The 24,141-nt window shown below is 47.2% G+C and overlaps 1 protein-coding gene across 1 annotated transcript in view; it reads left to right on the forward strand.

The window, feature by feature from the left end:
* HEBP1 (heme binding protein 1) overlaps positions 1 to 20,682 on the forward strand; it is a 23,801-nt gene extending 3,119 nt beyond the window's left edge. The window contains exons 2-4 of the mRNA XM_004693261.2: positions 7,751 to 7,889; positions 9,477 to 9,657; positions 20,123 to 20,682. Coding sequence (XP_004693318.1) covers positions 7,751 to 7,889; positions 9,477 to 9,657; positions 20,123 to 20,294 — 492 coding nt within the window. The 3' untranslated portion in view covers positions 20,295 to 20,682. The remainder of the gene's footprint in view (positions 1 to 7,750; positions 7,890 to 9,476; positions 9,658 to 20,122) is intronic.
* Positions 20,683 to 24,141: the final 3,459 nt, after the last annotated feature.

A 24,141-nucleotide genomic window follows, 5' to 3' on the forward strand; every position in this document is an offset into this window, starting at 1 on the left:
TCTTTAGAAACTGAATAGAAGGCTTATGTGAGATAGTAGAGAGATGAGATTTGGGTTCTCTCAGGGCAGTAAAAGAATTCTGATTATTTAACTTGTTCTAGTACTACCTTGTCTTACAATATTGATTTTGTTATAATTGTTTTTATTAATTAGCCAGTGGTAATATTTTTTATGTCAAGAGGACTTTCCCGTCTGGGGGCAGGGCTTGCTCGCCTGAGCCAGGCAGCACCTATGAGGCTAAGACAGTCCAGAAGAAAACTGATGGTTGCTTGGAATATTTTGGATGATTATACAAAAAAGGGGGGGTCATTATATGAGCTAGCGTGGAAATTATGATTTTTCAGAGCATTTCCCCTCCATCCGGACCGTGTCTGACAACAGAAGTTGCATAGCTTGTGTCAAGATACCTCTAATACGTTGCATATCAGCCAGTTTGTCAACTCAGCTGGATGATCTCGGAGGGTCCTTCGTGATGGTTGACAGCAAACAGAAATCAGCCAAATCAATAAAATGGGTTTATTGGTGAACAACAGCAACAGGACAGTTTGGAAAGTACATTCTGGCAGCAACACACACATGAATGTCCTAGTAAAAAGCTGACACTTCCTTATATCACTTTTAGGGAAGATCCTTTTGGAACACGAGGTTCCTCCTTCTGGTCTCTGGGTTTTGATGACACCACTTCCTGTGAGAGAGGCAGGGTGTGTTGGGTCCTGTAGCTTGCTGACTGTGCAAGAGTGGAAACTCTTTTAGCCTCCAGATCTCAATAAAATAGGGGTTTTGTATATTCGTTTTCAAAGATCCATGTAGCAAGTTTTACATTATATTGAGTGCTACTGGGCCCTCCATTTTTAATGGACAGAAGGAAAAAATAAGAAATAATGGCAAGTAAAATATTGCAATCCACCATCTCAGAAAATTTTTAGTGATGTTTGGAGTATTGGTTGCTTGCTGTTTTATTTGAAATGAATGCTACAATTTATGTGTTTTTTTTTCCCTTGGGTTTATATTAAAAGAAAAGCTAAAACACTTAGAATTTAAAAAACTATGGAAGAATCCAGGTGTTACCAACAGCTCCCAGAGAGCTTTCCTCTCTGTAGCAGAATCAAACTCACTTAGTTTTAATTTTCGCTCTGACGGCTAGGGCTGGTGGACAGCCAGCCCTTGCGCTCAGGACCCTCCCTCACCCACTCCTGGCCTGTTCTCTGGGGTTTCAGTGTGACTATCTCACTGCTGCCCCCCGCCGGCAGATTCCTGGGCACCCGTGTCATCTGGCTAGCTAGCGGTGGGAGGAGCCGGTGGGAGGAGCCTGTGGGAGACCAGGTCGGGGTAAAGAAGCCCCCACCTTCTTTCCTATCAGGTCTCCAGCACCACAAGCTTCTTTGTGCTCCTCAAGTCAGCATAGTTCTAGTTTCTACCAAGTGAGCGGTATCTGAGCTTAGGGATCAGATGAGCCCTCACCTCCCCCTCCTAACAGCTTACTAACCTCTGAGTTACTTCATTGTCCTCTGGCATCTTAGCTTTTATGATCTACGAGATCAATTCCTCACTCAGGATACCTCTACTCAAAAGAGCCCAAATTTATTTATTTTTCTATTTTTGTTTTCTGTTAGATACTTAGTGTCACCGGCCACTGAGTTGTGCCTCTAGGGATAAATGCAGCTCCCTGAGAAGCTTCTTCCCTCCACATTTCATGAGAATAGGGGCCACAGGCTGACACAGACACTTAAACGGAATGAACCTCAGTTTCTACAATAGAATGGGTATTAAAAATATATCTATCTACTCCCAAATACTACAAATATTAATTTTTTTCAAGATTTATTTATTTATGCATACAGAACTAGGGTACAGGCCAGAGGTGCAGGGGTGGTAAGAGGATTCGCCAGAGACAGAGCGGGGAGCAGAACAGGCAGATTGATGAAGTACACTGCTGAGGGGAGCAGCGGGCAGGTCTGGAGAGATCTGCTGCGCCATGTGGGCCAACCTCGGGGTGGGAATTGAATTCATGCTGAAGTGGCTTTAGCTTCTTAGTGCTGTGCTTTAACCCACTGCACCACCAGGGAGGACCCACAAATACTAATTTAGAAACATGAAAATACTGTATGAACAAATACACTGTACATTATTCGTAACTTCTTTGTCAGAACTCATCTCCCCTCATCTCATCTTTCTGTGTGGTCACAGGTAACTAACTTAACCTCTCTCAAACTAATCATGATAAAAAAAATAACAATTCATATCCGATAAGACTGTTTTAAAGCTAACATGAGGTAACCAGTTGTAAGTTGTTCAACAGAATCCCTGGCACTGGTTGGCCTTAGTTTTCCAGGTAAATTCGGGTAAGTTGCTGGATCTTGCTCATCTGTCTTATCATAAAATCCCTCAACTCTAAATTCCTCAGTGATACTTGTAATTTTTTTTTTCTTAATGTGTAAATTCGGTGTATTCTTATTTTGAAGAGAGCATTGGCTTTCAGTCTGGCCAGAAATTGTTGTCCACTCTCCTGGGCAAACAGATGGCACCTGACATACCCCACATAGTGTGGGTTCAGGCTTGACAGATGTTCTGGATGTTACCTTATCAGGGTAAGCTGTGGACCTTATCAGGGGCCTTCAGCCCCTGCGAGGGAGGAGAGCACACGATTGGGTGGGCTGGGTGGGCCTTGAGGGTGCTGGGAGCAGAGCTGATATTAATGGACCTCTTCATGGGATCTGTGTGCAGCTTGTGCCCATGGGGAGGACCTGGCCACCTGCCCTGTGCCATGCTTGCCCACAGTACCTAAAAGACCTTACTTAACCTCTTGTGCTCATTTCATCTGAGAATGAAGATAATTTTTCACAAGATAGTTAGAGGGATTGAACAAATGGATCTAGGTGAAGTGCTTCAAGTAACACCAGACACAGAAAGTACTGGGGTGATGATGATGATTTTCTTCTAATGAGAAAGCTGGTTTCCAAAATCTGTGTGTAGCCTCCCACACTAAGTGACAAGGGAAAAACTTGACCTTGCAGAGATCCCATTGCAAAAGACATTCTTATAAGATCTGTCTGGGACTTAAACATCATGTGGGTTCCCAGAGGACATGTTGAAAATTGGTGTCTGTGGCCACTGGCCAAATCCTCCTCTGGTAGCTGGGGAGGAGATCTGTTACTCTGTCCCATGGAACCTGGAAACACTAACGATGTTAAATTTGAAAAATCAAAACTATGTTAACTTAGGTGCTTTATTTTTTGTAGAAATCAGCCTCTGTTGAAATTTTGCTTTCTGGGGAACTAGAAATACTGTGTCCATCTCTCAAGCCTCAGTTTTCACAGTGATCCAGAGTTTCAGCTTAAAGCTTCTGGACATGGCAGTAAAACCACTTTACAACACTGTAGCCCAGCTTTTCTCCAGAGCAGATGTCATCAGGCTAGATTCTCACCTGGCCACCAGCTGTGGTTATTGTATTCCTTGTCCTTATCGTAAAACCAGGTTTATTTTGTGGCCTCCTTTCTCAAAAATCCTTGTGAAGTGCCCATATGCCAGAAGCACTAGATGCAGAGGGAGATAAGTGAAAAATAATATGAGGACATCCTGACTCCATTCCAACCATAACCCCCATGGAGGCGAAGTACATTGCTATTAAATCATAATTGCAATAAGCATTGTGTTGCAGAAACACAGAGGCCTATAAAAAAGATCTTGGGGATGTTTATTGCGGCTTTATTTACAATTGGAAAGACATGGAAACAACCCAAGTGCCCAAAACTAGATGAATGGATTAAAAAGATGTGGTACATATACACAATGGAATATTACTCAGCAACCAAAAAAAAAAAAAAAACCAAAACACAATGCCTTGTGCAGCAACATGGATAGAGCTGGAAAAGATCATGCTTAGTGAAATAAACCAGAAAGAAAAGGAAAAATACTGGATGGTTTCTCTCATAGCAGGAGTATAAAGGACCAGGCAAGAAAATAATAATAATAATGAACAACTACATACCAGAGACATTTTATGGGGATGGAGTGGGGAATGGGATCAAAAACGGTGGGGGGAGGGAAGTGCACTGGACTATGGTGTCGGCACACGGGTGATTTGGTGATGGGAAGCCCATGGGGATTACAACTGAGGTGGAAAAAGGCATAAAATGATGTAAAAATAAACTATTATATTATGTTTTTAGATAAAAAATATATATACTTGAAAAAAGAAAAGATCTTGGGGAACCTATTTTCCATTAGGATCATGTCAGAGGAGCCTAAGTTTAGGGTTTAGGTTGAAACCTGGTGATTGAGGAGAGGCTCCTTAGGCAGAAGGAGAGGAATCCTGGGGTGGGGGGGGGAGGGGCCCTACAAGCCTGGCAGGTGTGGCCATGGCCTTGAAGAAAAAGGCAAAGAGCCAGAAGGAGGCACTCTGAGTGTGGTTGGTAACACTGGTAGAAGCTGGGTGGTGCCTACCTCTTGAGGGAGAGCGTAAGAACCTGGTGAATGAAGGCTGTTAGTGGGGTCTAATGACATGATTTGCTGTGTAGAGAATGTTCTATAGATGAGCCTGGCCAGCCTCCTGTCCAGTTTAGTTCCCCTTATGCTGATGGCTCTCCAGTTTCTGTTCCTGGGCTGGTCTCCGGTTGAGCTCCAGTTGTCCAGGCGCCCCCTGGACAATTTGTTCATGTCTAGCAGGAAGGAGCTGAGCTGTTGGACACACAAAGCAATTCCATCCCCAGAGTTTCCTGACATTGGGAGTTCACAAGAGGAGGCTGTGAAGTTCAGTGGCAGCTTACAAAGTTGTCTCTTGGTCAAGCTGGGCTATTTTCTTGGCAGCCTTTCTTTCCTTATTGTGGACAGTGGCCAGGGAACAGGCCAACACTCAGGTCACCTGCATGGCCCCAGAGTGCTCTTCTGGCCAGGGGCTCGTCCCCCTCAAAACTCAGACACACTAGCCAATCCCTGGCTTTGGGTCACACGAGCCAGCTGAGCGCATTTGCAGTGGGTGTGCCTGTAAGGCCCTCCTCACTGGACTGGTGCTCACAAAACCCACTCGCAGGACAGCCTGCAAGCTCTTCTAGGACCTGGCCAGACCCTCTGGCCTCCTCGCTGGCTGTGCACTGCTCACCAGGCTGCTTGAGCCACAGGAAGCCCTTCAGTCTTCACTGTCATCTCGCTGTGCACCTTTCCTGTTCCCAGAGCATCCCTGAACGGTGCTCTCATAACTCTCTGAGCATTTTACTGCATTGTGTAATAATCATTCATGCGATGCTCCTCACCACCCATCCAGACTTCATATTAGTCTCCAAGTCTGTAGCACCTGCCAGAGGTTCTCAATACATGTTCATTCCATCAGTGAAGACACCTAAGCAGCCAGTTGGATCACCTAGCAATACCTCAAAGTTAGCCTGATCTACTGAATCATGAACATTCCCCACACACCCTCCCCAAACTAACCTAAGTCGCCCTCTTTTGTGCTCCCACACTGCCTGGAGACTTCCCTCCTCTTAAGCCTGTCATTGGGTTAAAACCTGTTTTCCAGATGGCTTCTCATGGGACCACGCATTCCTCACACCAGAAACCACCTGACCTCAGAGACAGGGTTTTCGTCTCTGATGGCAGCTCCTGGCTGATGCCCAGCACATAGTAGGTGTTCAGTAGTTCAACAGAAGGAGAAACAAAGACCAAAGGAAAGAGTCAGTCAGCTCAGCTAGGTCTTCTCCACAAAGAGCTTATCTCTGGCTTCGCCACTGTCAAAGAAGTAGCTGCATTAAATGACTTCTGATGCCTCTGACCTGAGTTTGACATAGGCCTACAAATGTCTGTCAGAAGTAGCTAAATTACTGACTAAAGAAAGAGGCAAACATGCTGCCTCCATCTCCCACTGCACGGTGGGGTCTGGAGACCAGCATTTGACTGAGTTTGGGGACTGGACTTCTGGGCCCAGCGTCACCGTGCAGTAGCTGTGTGTCTTGGGTAACACACCCACTCTCTTCATTGTTTATTTCCTTCTTGGTAAAATAAGTTTGATTGGGTGAACTTAAAAACCTTTTGTGGGTTTTTTCATAGAATGGCATTTTGGGATTTTAAAACATTACAAGTGGCAAGACTCGGTGGGGCGGGGCTGCCTGAGGGACTCGGTCTAGAATTCTCTGTTGTGACACAGCCAGAGAGAGCAAAGCACCCCCAGTTTACATAAAACACTTGGCTACTAAAGGCTCCCTGGAAGCGCTAGACTCTCGCAGATCCTTGCAGTGGGCAGGCTCTGGGCCCCAAGGTCAAGGCCCAGCTGAGGGCTGGATACCTGATCTTAGTGCAGCTTCCCCACTCCGTGTGAAGGGAAGTTTGGCATGCAGGGGCGAGTCAATACGAGCTCCAGAGTCCTCGCCCCTTACAGAAATGCCCCCTTGGGAGTTGAGAATCTTCCATCTCAGATGCCCCCACAGACTAACCCAGGGCAGCCAGGACCTCTGCCGGGTCTACTTTTCATGATGAGTTTAAGGGAGTCAGTTCTTTCATTCATCAATAAATAGCTCTGTGGTATTTCCTGTCCACAAAGGCTTCACAGCACATTTTTCAAACTGCATTTGTGTTCTGTAACCAAGGAGTAAAATCGATATAGAGCAAGGCTTTTTTTTTTTTCCTTCGAGGGAATAGTATAAAATTCACTCAAGTAGAAGTAAGCAGGATAGAAAGAAAAAGCAAGCATGGCATGTATCCTGTCTATAACGGTAAATAAAGTGCTGTTTTATGAATTGGTTTCCATCACGGTTATGGTCATGATGGGCACCACGTTCCTGGCGACAATGCTGATGGACCTTGAGGGATTAAATTTAATGAAATAAGTCAGAGGGAGCAAGATGAACACCATGGGCTGACATGGAGAAACCAAACCAAAAAAAAAAAAAAAATGAGATTACAAGACCCATTAGTGGTTACCAGAAGAGAAGTGGAAAGGGGAAATAATTTAGGTCAAGAGCTCAAAGGTCTGGTAAAGTGTGGGAATGAGATGGGGCACAAGAGCCAGGCCTGCACTTATAGGGCTCTTGGGAAGTAGATTCTCTCTCTCACAGAGAGAGCGGGAAAACCATAGACTGACACAGATGACACAGAATACTGTATCCAAAGCCCTACAGAGGACCCTCTGGAAGCTATGCATTGTGGCACGTTCCAAGATGAAAAAGTGCTTGGAAATGAAATATGAAACAGAAATGAAAAGTCTGGTAGAAAGTTTAGAATATAATGGCCGGGCTCTCCCTCGGGGTGCAATGGGCTAAAGCTCAGCACTATGAAGCTCTCAGAAGCCACTGCAGCATAAGTTCGATCCCCAGCCAGGTTGCTGACCCCCATGGCACGGCGCGGCAGACCTCCTGACCACCGCTGCTCCCCTCAGCAGTGTACTTCACTGATTGCCTGTTCTGGTCCCCACTCTGTCTCTGGTGGATCCTCTCACCCACCACACCTCTGGCCTGTACCTCAATTCTGTGAGCATAAATAAATAAATCTTTAAAAAAAAGAATATAATGGTCAAGGAACTCTTAGAAAGTCAAGTGAAAGGCAAGGAAGCTCAAAGAGAAAAAGCAAATCGTAGGATCTAGCAAGAGGTCCAATAGCCAGAAAAAGTAGGAATAAACCCAGAAAGGAGGAAATAAAGAAATATAACAGCAGTCCCCGCGGACAGTGCGGGAGCAGTTTGTGCCTCTTGCAGCGGGGCTGTGGCTGCTTCTGTGGTGGCGCCGGTCGCCTCTTCTCTCCTCAGCGCTGTGTCTCCCGTGTCTAGGAAGAAATTTCCTATGAGGAGAGGACCTGTGAAGGCGGCAGGTTTGCCACGGTGGAAGTGGAGGGAAAGCCAGTGGATGAGGCGCTGCGGGAAGCCATGCCCAAAGTTGTGAAGTACGTTGGGGGCACCAATGACAAGGGTGAGTGACCTGAAGGGGGCGGCTCAGGGCTCGGAAGTAACATAGTATGTTGGGGACTGCAGAGACACTCGTGGAGATGATCACGCGGGTGGGGAGGGGGCGGGACAGGCGGAGGGGAGCAGCCTGGGACAATGTGGGTGGCCTTGCGTGGTCTCACATCTCACGTGCCTACCTGTTTCGGTGGCACGGGGTCTTGTGTGTGGCCTGAGCCAGGAGGCTTTGGGGAGGCCGCAGGGACAGCTGCCCAGCACCTGCTCCCTGGGCGAAAGAAGGTTGAGTCTTAGGTTGCCCACTCTTATCGGAGACTCGGCGCCCCCTGCTGGCCAATGACTGGTGCCCTGAGGGCATCGAACCATCTTTAACTATAAATTGAACTCCAGAAGCTCTGTCACTTGGTTGGCCCTTGAGAAGTTGCAGACTCAAAATAGGTCAGAAAGCCAAGCGAGAAAAGAGGTGTCGTGTTTAACAGTGAGGATATTTCTCAAGCAAATCGTTTAGAAAATTAGAAACTGGTATACATTTTAGTGGCATTTATTGGGACTAAACTAAACAGGCTTTGGACAATAAATCAACCAGGAAAAAAAAAAAATATATATATATATACACATATATATATACACACACACACACACACACAAATTATAAAACTCCTTAAAGAAAATGTGAAAATACAAAACTGCAGCCCTAATCTCTTTTTTAAATACACCTGTTATTGTCTCTCTTTTTTTGTTTTCTTAAAAGATTTATTTTTGTATACAAGATTTATTATGTATGCAAGAACTGGGGTACAGGCCAACAGTGCAGGGATGAGAGGATTCATCAGAGACAGAGTGGGGAGCAGGACAGGCAAATGTACTGAAATACGCTGTCAAAGGGAGCAGCAGACAAGACAGGAGAGGTCTGCTGGGCCATGTGGTCACCTGGCTGGGGTTTGCTGCAGTAGGTGGCAGTAGCTTGATAATGCTGAGACATAACCCTTGTGCCACCAGTGAGGCCCCACAACCATTGTCTTTTGAATGTATTTCTGTATGGCTTTTCCTAGACCTTTAAAATCTAGTCATACTATGTGTGCCTTTGTATATCCTTCTATTACTTATTATTTCATCATTATCTTTCCGCAATTGCTAAAGACTTCTTAAGCATTGTTACTAATAGTTACGTTACATTGCATCATTGACATGTATTTAGACATCTTCCTGTTTTGGATATTTATATGATTCCCAGGTTCTCACAACTACACATTCTGCCACAATGAATATCCTAGTGCCTACAGCCTTTTCTGTCTTTCATCTTATTCCCTTAAACTGGATGTTTAGATAGAAAGGCCACACTTATTACCTTAATATATATATCGCCAAATTTCTTCCCACAAAATGTTGAATCACTATACTCCTATGTACAGTCCAAACAAGTAATTGTGTGTGTGTGTGTGTGTGTGTGTGTGTGTGTGTGTGTGTGGCTGCCAGCTCTAGAATGTTTACTAGGAATTTCAAGAACTCCCAGTCTGTCTTGGAAGGAAAACAAGCAGACCCTCCCACATGTTCTGACCCTAAATCAGCCCCTCACACTGGGGGTTTCTACCTGCAGGAATTGGCATGGGGATGACAGTGCCCATTTCCTTTGCTGTGTTCCCCACTGACGACGGCTCCCTGCAGAAGAAATTAAAAGTCTGGTTCCGGATTCCAAACCAGTTTCAGAGCGACCCGCCTGTTCCCAGCGACAACAGCATTAAGATCGAGGAGCGGGAGAGCATCACTGTCTACTCCATGTAAGGACACGGTTCTGCAGGTACTGGGGTGGGGGTGGAAAGGGGGCCCCCTAACCACTCCTGATGTCTCCAGTCAGCATCTGCACTGAAGTTGAATTGTTGATGAAGTAAGTTCAGTCCCGACAATTTCTCACTTGAATTCCTTCAGCCTAAGTCCACAAACACAAACACTGCACTTGACCCCTTTGCCAGTTAACCGAGTGACTTGACTAGAGAGAGTATCTCCTGGGCTCAAGTGGACTCCTAACTCCACAGTCACTGGAAGGTCCTGGGAGACCTGGGGAATGTCAGAGTCAAGCTGTGGTTTGGGGGCTTGGATCATTGGGAAACTGGGGGTGTGCCCTTTGGATGCCAGAAGGGTAGAAAGCATTTGACAGGGTCCAGCTGTCCCTTCTTAGTTGTTTCTGGTCTGTGGGCCCTTTAACAAAGCACACACGCACCTGCTATCATTCTAGCCATTTCTACTCCATTTGGGCCATATTTTCTTGATGCCAGACAATAATAGGTACAAATCACTGCCTCCCTCAGAAACCAAGCACCTTTTAAATAACCAGTGATTATTAAGGTCCTACAATGCAACAGTCATCCAACCACACACAGGCAGAGGCCAGAGTTTCCCAGTAGGAACCATAGCACTGGTGAGGGTTTGGTTCCATTCTGGAACAATCTCATGAACAATAAACCATGGGCCCTCCCTGGTGGCTTAGCAGGTTAAAGGGCAGCACTGCAAGCCAGCCACAGCCACCCACCGCTCCCCTCAGCAGTGTACTTCATCAGTCTGCCTTTTCTGCTCCTCACTCTGTCTCTGGTGAATCCTCTCAGTCCCTATGCCTCTGGCCTGTACCCCAGTTATCTATGCATAAATAAATGAATCTTTTTTTAAAAAAAGAAAGCGAAAGCACAAGCAGATTTGCACTGGGCAAAGCTTTTGTCCACTCCCTCTGAACTTAGTTATCTGGCTGCCCTGCTCCAGTTCAGCATCTGAGTCCAGTGCAGGCTTCCCTGGCACTAATGCAAACGCTGAGCAAGTTCACGCTAGCAGATGCTCTGGGCCATCCTCGGTGATGCAGTGCCCCCGCGAGGATATCCATTGTACTGCAGCTCAGCGGCGCCTGCCTCCCAGTCCATCCCAGTTCCTGTTAGACTTCAGCCTTCACTGCACAAGCTGCAGACCAAGCAAGCGCCAATGAAAAAAACAAAAAACAAAAAACTTCTTTCCCCAGAGCAAGGACTCGGGTAGAGAACTGAGGTGCCCTGAGTGCCAAAGGGAGGCGCTGGCTCTCAGGTGTGCAAGTACAGCGGTGTCACTGAGAGGGAGCCCCTGCCGATAGCTTGCCTGCTCCCCCACCCCGGCCTCAGCTGTCTGACCCACCTTCCTAGCTCTCTTTTCCATTCTCGTCCCTGGGTCTTTGAAGGCAGCTTGGTGTATGGTAATGAACACGTGTATTTTACTTGGAATCCAACGCCATTGCTAAGAAGCAGGATGCTGTATGGGAGGCACTAAGACTGTCACCCTTCTCTTAAGTCCTGATGATATATCCTGCCTCTAGGATTGCTGTTAATATTTACTAAGATACTATTTAGACATCTACGTATGCTACAGCTCATACATCACTTAGTGCTTATGGCGTGGAGTAGATATCAATAATTATTCCTCCCTTTGCGGGGTCTTACTTCACAAGGAATGAGGTTGATATGTAGAATCAGCTACACCAGACTTCAAGCAGTCGGGCTAGTTTCTAATCATTTTTCTTTCTTTTTTAGTGCATACAGAACTGGGGTACAGGCCAGAGGTGCAGGGGCGATGAGAGGATTCACCATAGTCAGAGTGGGGAGCAGAACAGGCAGATTGACAAAGTACACTGCTGAGGGGAGCAGCGGGCGGGGCAGGAGAGGTCTGCCACGCCATGTGGGTCACCTCCGGGGCGGGGTGGGGGATCGAGCTCGCACCAAAGCACCTTGGCCAGGTTGCAGTGCTGCGCCTTAACCAACTATGCCACCAGAGGGGCCTCTAATCATTTTTCTAATCCAGACCGAGACTAATGAGTTAGTACAGTGTTTTCCTTCTGTCTTTATCTTTTTAGTACAGAAATTTCCAAACTTACAAAAAGAATAGAGAATGAGACCCTCTCTCCCCATCACTCACCTTCAACGATAAAATTAACTCAAGCCCAATCAAAATTAGCATGTTCCCTGACACCTTCCACCAAGTGGAAACCAATCCACTGGCATTATTTTTAAGTGAATTCCCAATAGTATACCGTTTCATTCATTAAATATTTCAGTGTGACCACTAAGGACCTTTAAAAAATATATAATCATCCTATTTCATTACTCCTAAAATGTTCCCAGTCATCATTAATGTTATCAATACCATAGAATGTCCAGTGTTATGGTTTCTTTCTTTTCTCATGACTTTTTTTTTTTTTTTTTTTCACATTTTGAGATAGTCACTCCCCATTTCCAAAGTAAGGCAGTACCGAACTCTGTCTTTTGGTATACTCATATGTAAACAGAATTGACATGTTTTGTTCTTTACTTTCACTTTTTTTACTCATGTTCAACATTTGTCCCATCTTTGAGCAGTGGGAGCCTCTTCAAGTTCATTTCTTAGTCCTTCAGACATGACTCTGAGGACAGTGGCTTCCTTGTTTTCTGGTCTCAGCACCTCTGGGTATTTCTTGTTCCAGACAGCTGAAATTAGCTGTTACTCTAAGGACCCCTGTTTCCTATGGTGGTTTAAAAAAAAAAAAAAGCAGACCCTCCCTGATGGCGCAGCAGGTTAAAGCACAGCACTAAGATGTTAAAGCCACTTCAGCATGAGTTCGATCCCCGCCAGCCCTGGAGATGACCCACATGGTGTGGCAGACCTCTCCTGACCCGCCCACTGCTCCCCTCAGCAGTGTATTTCGTCAGTCGGCCTGTTCTGCTCCCCACTCTGTCTCTGGTGAATCTCTCACCACCCCGGCACCTCTGACCTGTACCCCAGTTATGTATGCAGAAATAAATAAATCTTAAAAAAAAAAGATACCTGGCCCTCCCTGGTGGCGCAGCGGGTTAAAGCACAGCACTAAGATGTTAAAGCCACTTCAGCATGAGTTCGATCCCCGCCAGCCCTGGAGATGACCCACATGGTGTGGCAGACCTCTCCTGACCCGCCCACTGCTCCCCTCAGCAGTGTATTTCGTCAGTCGGCCTGTTCTGCTCCCCACTCTGTCTCTGGTGAAGCCTCTCACCGCCTCTGAGCCTCTGGCTTGTACCCCAGTTCTGTATGTACAAATAAATAAATCTTAAAAAAAAAAAAGATACCTAGTTAAAAGGTACCATTAAATCCAGACCTGTGGAAGTTTCCTTTGACTTCTCTGAAATCCAGACAGATGAAAGTAACAAATAGGCTGTTACCCTGACTGAATTTTCTTAACCTCATGTGTTGTCCTGAGTGAGCATAAGGTCCTTCCTTAACAAACCACCTGGTGTCGCTGTACCACCAAATGTGCCTCAGAAAGTACCTTCTCGGGGCCCTCCCCGGTGGAGCAGTGGGTTAAAGCTCTGCACTATGAAGCTTGCCACTGCAGCACAATTTCCATCCCCAGCCAGGGAGCTGACCCACATGGCGCAGCAGACCTCTCCTGTCTCGCCTGCTACTCCCTCAGCAGTGTATTTCAGTAGTTCTGCCTGTTCTGCTCCCCACTCTGTCTCTGGTAAATCCTCTTAACCACCACACCTCTGGCCTGTACCCCAGTTCTGTAAGCATAAATAAATAAATCTTAAAAAAAAGAAAGAAAGAAAGTACCTTCTCTGGAAGGTACTTAAGGAGGTATAGGAGACAAAAGCATCATTTCAAATACACAGTGACAAAGTTAATTCTAAAATAAAGGCCATGCATCCTTAATTCAGTCTTCCTTTTTTAAATGACCTTGGGAAGGGAGGGTCACAAATAGAGCATGTGATTATTTGTAGTATTACCTCCAAGTGCTTTTGAGGTGAATTGAAGGCTATGAAAAAACATGCTGTCAAATTATTCCTATTATTCACAAAAAGCAGTAAATCATCACCAGGCTCCAGACTACTGGCTTCCTTATGTTCTGTAAAGACCACTCACTCTCATCAGCATCTCCATGGAGAGCTCCACAGAGTGGAAAGACATGGGAGTGATAATTTTTTAATTTTTGTGTAGAAGAAGTGGGGTTTAGGCCAGAGGTGCAGGGGGTGAGAGGATTCATTGGAGACAGCATGGGGAGCAAAACAGGCAGATCTACTTAAGTACACTGGTGAGGGGAGCAGCGGGTGAGACAGGAGAGAACTGCTGTTCCATGTGGGTCAGCTCCCTAGGTGGGGACTGAACAAGCCATAGTAGTGATAGAGCAGAGACCTAACCCCTAGGCAACCAGGAAGGCCCCTAGGAGTGATTTTAATGAAACTTTCAGTTTTAATGAAATGCCTGGGTATAAGAGAACGAGTAGCAAGGACAAGTTCATTGTCAGGACGATCTGCACCTTGATCCCAGCTGTACCACTTAATGGCCATAGGACCACTGTGTGTTACCAAGCTTCTCTATGCCTCAATTTTCTCCTCTGGAAAAGGGGGCTACTAGTACCTCGCCTGCTGGGTTATTGTGAGGATAAAATATGTAACTACAAACACTCCACAACAAGTGTTAGCCTGTTCTCTTGACCTCACCTCCCTCTGAGAATTAGATCGTTTTCTGAGCACGAACAACTACAAACTCAAGATACAATGATACCCTTAAGTTCAAGCCTCGACTCTAATAACTATGATCTTTATAACATTGGGCTTCTGGACTTCTGTTTTTCTCATTCTGTAAGTAGAACACAGGCTGCCCTGTGTCCAGGCTCCAGTGAAGGTGTACACGTAGCAGAATGTAGTGATTCTGGGGCAGTTCCGGTTGGTGAATTGCTAAATGAATGAATGGCTTGGGCCTCACCTTCTCTAAGCTCCTCTCTTGTTCGCTCTTGTTCCTAAAACTTTTAGTCCCCCTCCCAGAGCTTCAACTAGCCTAGTATCAACCCTAGTATCAACAGTTCTCTAAGCTGACCTCTGTCCAGGGCCTTGACATCCTCTCCCTTATCAGACTCAGACTTAAGGCAAGGCCATTCACACACTCATTCTTTCAGTCCCCCAAATCACATATTTATGACTCACTCATTCTATACCAGGGATCATTATAGGTGCTGACATTACAGCCAGGAGCACATAAGGTCTCTGCTCTTGGAAATAGGAGAAACTATTCAGTGGGGGAAACAGATAAAACACAATGTTTCTGGATATTTTAGGGCTGGGTTGTTCCAGAACTAAGTCGTGGTGTCCATGGACTGAAATTATAGGGAAGTGTATTTCCATTCAAAAATAAAAATGCTCTGGCATCAAAGGTCTGACAGTAAAATGGAGAAAGGATGAGCGATGAAGTTCTCACCACAGCACCGTCAGGCACCATCTGGACAGACGTGTGACAGTCGTGCTTCGTGATGGTTGGCCTCAGTGGGAGCTGGGTTCAGCCAGACAAAAGTTGATTGAGTATCTCTGATTTCTTTTTTTTTTTTTTTAAGATTTATTTATTTATGCATTGAGAACTGGGGTGCAGGCCAGAGGTGCAGGGGCAGTGAGAGGAATCACAGAGACAGAGTGGGGAGCAGAACAGACAGATTGACGAAGTACACTGCTGAGAGGAGCAGAGGGTGAGACAGGAGAGGTCTGCCACGCCAGGTGGGTCACCTTGAGGGCTAGGCTGGGACTGAATTCACACTGAAATGGCTGTGGCTCCCTGGCCGTGCTGTGCTTTAACCCGTTGCACCGCCAGGGAGGGGGGCACACTTTGTCTCTAGGCCACTTTGCCTCTAAGAGGCCTGTGATAAGCTTCTGTGTCTACAGCCTAAGGAATCACCATTCACTCCCCACTACCCCCCAACACTCCCCCCCATACAACTGGGTGCCCAGTTGTACAAAGTAATACTTGGAAGGGACTTCGGTGTCCATTTCTGGGGGGCTGAGCCCACATCAACAAGGCTGGTGGGGCCTTTTCTCCCTGGTGCCAACCTCCCATTTCCAGCTCCCCGGGAGACACCCCCAGATCAAGCTTCCCGGTAGCTACCACATCTACTCCTCTGTGGCAGAGCTCAGATTTCCTCCCCAAATCTGAGGCCCTGTGTCCGGTCCTATTAATGGTGCCCTGCACCCTCCTGCCCATCCTGTGCAAAGAGCCCGCAGACTCCATCACCATCACGTCTGATTCCTGGCCATGTCCCCTCCTGGCTATGCCTGCCCGCCTTCCCTGCTGCCATGGTCTTCACCCCAAGCCTGAACTGCAGTGTGTCCCCACCCCTCCCAACCCCCCCCCTTAGTTCTTCTCCCTCCCCCCTTCTACACTGTCCTCAAGCACAGGGCCGCCCAGCCCCGCCCCTGCCGCCCAGCTCTGACTGTGCACTCGCTCAGCACACATCAGGGCTGGGACGGAAGCCCAAGCCAGTCATCAGATGAGAAGGGGGCTGGGCGGGTGAACTTGGGGTTGGGTCCCTCAAATGTTCAAGCAGGCACAAAGCCTAGTAAAAATGCCTGCTCACGCTTTACTCTTCCCCGCCACATGCCTGCAGCAGCTATTCCCCTCGGACCCCCCCAACATACAACACCCACTTCCACACCTTCACTCCGCTCACCCACTCCTCTCTGGTCCCGCCCCGGCCCCTGCCCCATGGAAAGCACTGTGAGAAGAGGAATTTCAGGCAAGTTGCTCTTTGCCAGCGTCCAGAATTGCAGCTCAGTAAATACTTACAAAAGATCACCCCTCCCGCCACGCCTTCCCTTCGTGTGCCAAGTCAGAACCACTCACTTCCTACCCTCCACCTCCCGGCGTTCCCTATGGGCCTTCTACCGCCAGGCGCCTGCTTCTGCTGCCCTCTATAAAACACGGTGGGTGTTTCCACCCTGCCCACTACAGTGAGACCACACATGGACAGGAAGCCTCCTTTGTCATCTTTACAGCCCTGTGGAGCTTGGGCGTTGTGCTCAGTGATGCTACCCTGGACCCCAGGGTGCAGATGGATCGAGATGCCTCACGCGTGAGGTGGGAAGCCTCATTCCTGTGGACGTGAGTGAGGCTGTCAGCTGCTAGTCTGATGCTTGGTTTGCTCAGCATGGAGCTACGTGTCCAGCTGACTGTCCACAAATGTGCGTGGACCTGCTGGTTGTTACAGTTCGAGGCCATGCTGGGTGAGCCAAGGCTCAGGCCACTCCAGATCTCCATCTCCCTGGCTGCTGGCCTGCACCTGGCATCCCTGATGTGTCATGCCCTGAGATTTGGGTGATTTGACTGTTTAGACCACAGCTGTGGGTTTGGAGCAGGGGTGGTGTTAGCTCATCCTCGCCTACCCAGCATTTCCAGCCATTTTTAGGCTGTTCCCTTTGCTTCAGGAATCCAGGGAGGGTGTGTCCTTTCTCAGTTCCCCTGTAACCAAGTTCTTCCTTGGGAATACCCAGCTTTGATTTGGGTGACAAAGGCATTACCCTGGGGGAAGCTTCTTGAAGGTGGAGACTTGTTAACAGGCCAACCAACAAAAATCATACACAGAAATCATGTGTGATTTTTTTTAAGGCGCTCAAAGCACTTTACCAATCTCCTGAACTCATCAAATGTGTGCCAGTGAGTCTGGGAGTGAGGACCCGTGGGGAGCACTGGGTGTGTGTGTGCAGCTGGGGGCTGTGCCCTTGGGGCTGAGTTTCCTTCCTCCTCAGGCTATGTGTGGGTGGGGCCCAAGGACTGGGGTCCAGTGAGAAGAACTGTGGGTTCCACTGCCCCACTACCACTACCTCCCTGTGCTCATTTTCTGGTAGAATGCTTCCATGGAGCAAGGAATATAGGAGCCCCCAAATAATTACCTTTTCCCGTCACTCTGTCAGGTCTTCTGCTCTTGGCCCCTGTCTGTCCCCCCATTTATTGGATGTCCAGGCATAACCACTGACCTTTACCATCTACTCCTTGCCTCCCTCCCGACTGTGACTGTGGCCACACTGACTCACCCATGACACCCAAACCGCTGTCATTGACCCTCCTCTTTCCCAAAATCTTACTTCTGACTCCTGTTCTTTCCCCAGTCTAAGGAGATTTGCACAGTACCCAGCACACACAGGTACCCAATAATTGTCTCATGAGCATATCTCTCAGGATTTTGCTTGGTGCCCAAAGCTGCTGCTGGTTAAGCTAAAGTGGAAAGTCAGGCAGGAGCCTCTCACCAGAACAAGAGTCTTGGTATGAAGATATCTGCTGAAAACAGCAGGCAGACATTATGGCCAATAAACCTCAGAGGCTCACTGCATGGATGAGTGGCCAGCAGTGCTTTTATCAACCTGAAGACCGGAACTGTTATTATTTATGTGACTTGTACATTTAGTACTGGGGTCTGAGACTTCAGACCCCAGTGTTAGGTGCTCTGACACCCAATCAGTGAGCAGGACATGACAGGGATCATTCATGGAGCTAACTTTCTACCAGGGGACTCAGACCATAAGCAATGAACACAATAAATAGATCATATAGTAAGCTAGAAGGTGATAAGTGCTGTTCAAGAAACGCAAAAGGAAAGGGAAGAGGGAGAGGCAAATAGAGGAACAACAAAGGAGAGAGAAATAAATAATACCCTAAAGCCACTTGCCCATGACCAGACTAGGAAGTGACAGAGGATATGAGCAGACATTAGCTTAATTGCCTCTACTGATGAAGGAAGATAATTGAGGATCACTTCTTTGGACCTTTACAAAACCAGCTGTGTAAGAGCCAATGCCAGGCATTCTCACAGAGAAAGATTCAGCATCACAGCACGAGAGCACCAGGGAGCACCCAACACCTGCTTCCACTTCCAGGTGTGAGTCATCGTGGGCAGGTTCTTTTTTTTTTTTTTTTTTCAGATTCAATTTATTGGTTTTATTAAACTCATCAAACGATAACCCAACCAAAAAACAATCCAGGCCTCCAATTGGGAGACATTCTTGGAAAATAATTCCAACACTTTGCAAGCTTTTATGACCAGAAAAATCCTTCCTTAGTATTCATCCTTTGTCTGCTAACCCAGCTACCTCTCCTGTGAGCTGCAGTAAACCTGGAGCTCAACTTCCTTCTTCTGCCATCTAATCTTTCTTCCTTGTGTTTAAAGAATCGTGCCTCCTGGATTGCAAGTTGACTCAGCACTGGCCGTGTTCTAGAGCTGTGTCTAGACACCTATCCCTTAGAGATGAAATCCTGGGTGTTTTCACATCAATAGCCCTATAATCAACCTGCAGAATGCTTGCTGAGGGTGACTAACCATGTATAAAGGAGCCAAGCATGAGTCAGCGAAACCCCCAAAATAATGCATTTACCCTAATCTTGGCCTGGTGCAGATTCCGATTTTTGAGTCATAAAGCTCATTAGAAATGGGGATGCATTGGACTCTAATAAAGATTTTAGTGCAACCCAGATTTAGAATGGTATATTTAGGGGAGGCCGTGGGATGAAGTTTGGAGCGTAGGTAGATGATGTAAGGACAGAAAAATCATTTTGGGAAGACAGGCTTTATTGCTTCTCTCCCCACCTTCTGCCATCAGGAGAAAAGCCTGATTTGGGAAAAGTCTCTTAATTTACTCAAAAAAGAGGCTCCTGTGATTTGAGCCAGAGGAGAGGTTTATTATTTCTTTATGGGGGAGGGGTCATGTTTAAATTATAGGGGCCCTCCCAGAAGTTTCTTGGATCCCTGCCCTCGGCAGCTGTGTTTTTGACTCAGTTTTTATTGAAGTAAGGCGGGTTTATAATATGATACAGGTTTCAGTAGAAAAGCGGGGCCAGTAGAAGATGCTAGAGAACAGGGTGGGGGCCTGGCCTTGGAAGTCAGCCCCTACCCCTTGGGGAAATTCAGAAAGGAAAGGAAAGCAAATCTTTAGTAAGCGACCACTGTTTCTGTCCCGCATTAGAATTTTTCGTAGCCATGACTTCACCCTGAGAGGGAGAAGAAATCACACTCCCATTTTACAAATGAGGAGACCAGGCTTAGAGAGGTCCAGTCCCCCCCATCGAAGTACAGACCGCTGTGACCCTAGCAGGGCAGCCTGCTGGTCCTAGCAGGTTTGCTGAGGGATTTCATCTCCTAGAATCCCCCCTATCTGGGCCTTCCCTGGTGACACAACAGGTTAGGACGCAGCTGCTTCAGTGCGAGTTTGATCCCCAGGCCCAGAGGTGACCCACATCGTAAGACAGACCTCTCCTGCCACGCCCGCTGCTCCCCTCAGCAATGTACTTCATCAACCTGCCTGTTCTGCTCCCCACTCTGTCTCTGGTGAAGTCTCTCACAGCCCCTGCACCTCTGGCTTCTACGTAGCTCTATATGCATAAATAAATAAATCTTTAAAAAAAAAAAAAAAGAATCCCCCCATCTCTGGGAGACCAGGCCCCTTCTTAACCAACCGTGTGCTCTTGTGCCCTCAGGCAGTTTGGTGGTTACGCCAAGGAAGCCGACTACGTAGCTCAGGCCGCCCAGCTGCGCACCGCCCTGGAGGGCTCGGCCACCTACCGGAGCGACATGTATTTCTGCACTGGCTACGACCCTCCCATGAAGCCCTATGGCCGTCGCAATGAGGTTTGGCTGGTAAAGCCATGAGTGTGTCGAGAGCCCAAGTGTCCTGCGTGTCCACGCACTCGGGCTGGAGTGGGTGGAGCTTCCACCTGCCACTCGCCTCAGGCAACCTCCAAGCCAGTCGCTGCCAATGGTCTGAAATGAGCATGAGCCTACCCTGAGGCTTTTCTCCCATGGTGGGAAGAACCCAGTCGAAGCAGGCAGCAGCCTCCTAACTGATTTACACAATTCTGTGGTAGGCCAGAAAAATCCCAGCCATGTTATGCCAGCCTTCTGGGTTACTATGAACTGATTTTTTCTAAGTATTGCATCAGAATTTGTATTGTTGATGGAAAGATGTGATTTATGCATGATCTTTTATCTGTGATTCTTATAAGAGCTTTGTCTAAAAGAAAATAAAAATCATTGATGTACGCCAATGAGACAAATCCTAAATTGTATTATTTCCAAGATTCTACAGTCTTGGAGGAAATAGAGTTATGAGGATTATTGAGAGTGCACAGGAACCCTATTTTGAACTCCGAATTTCTCCAGGATATAAACCCAAAGACCTCTGATAGGCAGATATGCACCCAAGCTTGAATGTCCTTATATCCTTGTCCTGTACAGTAACCAGCCACCCAAGTCAAAGATCAGATTTATAACTGTGGTCCACACAGGGTTTGGGGGATGAAGAAAAATGAACATTCTAACGCACAAATCTGAAGACAGGAGATTTGCACGGAAGATTTATTCAGGGTGATGAGATGAGATTAGAGAAACCAGAGGTTTAACATTAACAGAAAAGGAGAAAAACTAAAGAGGATGTGCAGTTTGGCCCAAAGCACAGGAGACCCCAGGAGGTGAGTGGGTGGCAGCTGAGCTAAAACAGCATCTAGGGGTGCTCAGCGGGGGTGTCATCCTCCCCCCCCTTGCAACGCAACCCCATGGGCAGGTTCCCATGTTGGCCACTAAAGGGGCATTGAGGGCCCATCAGGATGGCCATAAGGGAAGGAACAAGAAAAGGAGCCTTAATTCTCACCACATAGAGTTGCTCTCTCTCACTGGACACCAAACAGAATTTGCTAGAGAATGACAGTCACATCACCACCTTTCCAGATGGCCTTTTAGCACAGCCATCTTCTGAGGGATGGGCCTTGATGTTCTGAAACTGATGGTGACGAACATCAGCTGCTGAGCCTCAACCACCTGCAGACACCATGTGGGGGTGCCATATGTGTACCCCCACGTGCACCTCTCCTCACCACACACACACATGCTCTAGGAGGGGGCAGGTTCATAATCCCCATGCAAAATTAGGGGCTCAGGGTCCCACAGGCACAGACAGTGGACTCAGACTAAGACAAAGGTGCAGCCCCCAGGCTGTGGGGACTGTCAAGGAATCTGAACTTTATCTTCTGAAAAATGAAAACTTGGTGAATCGCTTTGAACTGGAACATGACACCATGTTGATGTGTGATACCAATGTGATACTAGAAAATTCTGTCCACAGTGTAGGAAGTAGATGGGAAGGAGATGTGGCTGGAGGCAGGAGACCAGTCACCAGATTCTAAGTAAAAGATGGTAGAGACCTCCACCAGGGATGGGGTGAAGTGGACAGTTTGAGAAAGGAAAAGGATCAGTTGCGGGGAGCGGACACGGATATGTGAGTGAGAGAAAGAAGAAAGGGCCGTGTGCAATGTCAAATATTTGGGGGGAGGGGGATGTGTTGCCCCTCTCTGAGATGGGGGCATCGGCAAACAACAGACATGATGTTCCAGTCTCTTTAGTGAAGAGCAGCAAAGGAGAATGGTATTCAGAACAGCTTTGGGGGAGCTAATCTACAGGATTTTCAGCAGGAGGACAATGAGCAGATGTGTATATGCGGAGTCGAGATTTGGGGAAGGTAAGAAGTAAGAGAGAGCTGCAGAGACAGGTGGAAGCCAGAGTGTTAAAAAATCTTAAAGATCTGAACTCTGCATCCTCACTTCTGAGCCAACGCAAACAAATGCCCCAGGAGCGCTTTGCTGTCCCACTCCCCCTGCCCCAAGTCTCCGGCCTGCCCCTCTTCTCTCCTCCTTTGGAAATCCAACCCAAAGAACTTCAGCCAGGGGAAGCAGGGGGAATGGTTTGCAATGTCTGACCCCACAAGGAGGACATGGGAGAGGTTGGGTGGTGGTGATACAGCGAGTTAGTGAAAACAAGGTCCAGGACCACCTAAGGAAATAAATTGTTTGCCCTCGTCCTGGATTTAAGGGTTCCAGCCTGGACCCCAGACACCAGGGTTTCTAACTGCCAGCCAATGGTGTGGAAAGGCCATCTTTGTTCCTGGCCCCACTCTGTCACCAGAATCTTTCCCAGAACAGAAGTTGAGGGGAAGACCCTCTGGCCCCACCTCCTCAGAGAGGACCAGAGGATGTGGCTAGTAGTTTAGATAGTTCTGTATGTTGGAAAACAGTCGCGGACAGATATTAACAGAGATCTAGCCAAGGCTCTAGGCGCAGTTCTCAGGAGGCCAGCTGCTGTGGCCTCTGGAGAGCTGGACACACACGATGTTCTGCCTCTGTCGGAAGCCACCCTCCGGGGACCTTGGGAGGTTGTGTGAACTCTGCCTGCTTGGGACCACAATGTAAGCCACACCCGTCTGTGTACAGAAGTGCTTGAGGGTCATGGGGTGAATGTGGGTTAAGGCCACTGGACACTCAGCTGAGGTCAGAGGTTGGTCATCCTTCATTGAAGGGAGACTGCCTTCATTTACACTTGGCTTCTCCGCTCTTGAGTAACATCACTTTGATCTTGAGTGCATAATTAAGACTTCCTAGGATGCCACATGGATGGGTGTTTGTTTGTTTGAAGGCAGTAGATTTTGCTTTGAATTTGAAACCTTGACGAACTCTAGGTTTTCTCTTTACAAATGTTTTGTTTCTGTAGTGACCACCCACTGATCAGAATTTGGGAACAGAACCATGTCACATCCATAAATGCAAACTTAACAATCAGTTCACATGAGGAATTGGTGTGGGTCCGGAAGAGCTACTTAATCCTCATCAAACTCTTGGTAGAACTTAAGTTTTCCTTGGCAGTGAACTACAGTGGTTTGAACTGCATGGTAGATTTTTTTTCAATGAACACATAAATAGATTTTCTCTTCTTTTTTGTAGCATTTTCTCTTCTCTAGCTTGCTGTATTGCAAGAACACAGTATACACCACATATAACTTAAAAACTATGTGTTAATCCACCCTTTGTGTCATCAGCAAGGCTGCTTGTGGGCAACAGTGGCCTGTGAGTAGTTCAGTTTTGAGGGAGGAAAGGCATATGGCTATTCAACTGCTCAGGGCTGTGGTACCTCTAACTCTTGAGTCAATTAATCAAACCTTCATCAAAAAGCCACTTTATTCAATCCCAGCCTATTCTTATATCAAGCCCCTTCCTCTCACCTGAGTTCCTTATCCGCCAGCTCCTTATCACCAGAATAAGGCTTGTTCTTCTAAAATGCATCCTTAAATTCTTCCCTGATCCCTCCTGGTACACCCCCTCTTCCTTTGTGATTGGTAATCCCCACCTCACCCCCAAATCATAAAAGTATGTGTACAGCTGTTGCTGTACATGGATACATGGATTTGAATTTTTTCACTGAAGCTATTGACTGCTAGCAAGCATTAACTGAGCATTCACCTTTTCCCAGCACTATGCAGACTCATTACATGACTCATTCTTACTTACTCGACACAGTAACCATACGTGACAGTGGCAGAGACTGCCGTCTCCACCCCATACATAGATGAAGGGGAATGGCTCAGGGAAGTTCATTAACACACCCCAGAGCCAGAATTTGAACTCACATGGTGTGACCCTACAACCAAGTGCTGCTAAACACTCAGTCCAGTGAT

The sequence above is a fragment of the Condylura cristata genome, unplaced genomic scaffold, assembly GCF_000260355.1.
Source record: "Condylura cristata isolate star-nosed mole 26May11 unplaced genomic scaffold, ConCri1.0 scaffold00036, whole genome shotgun sequence".
Taxonomy (NCBI): Eukaryota; Metazoa; Chordata; class Mammalia; order Eulipotyphla; family Talpidae; genus Condylura; species Condylura cristata.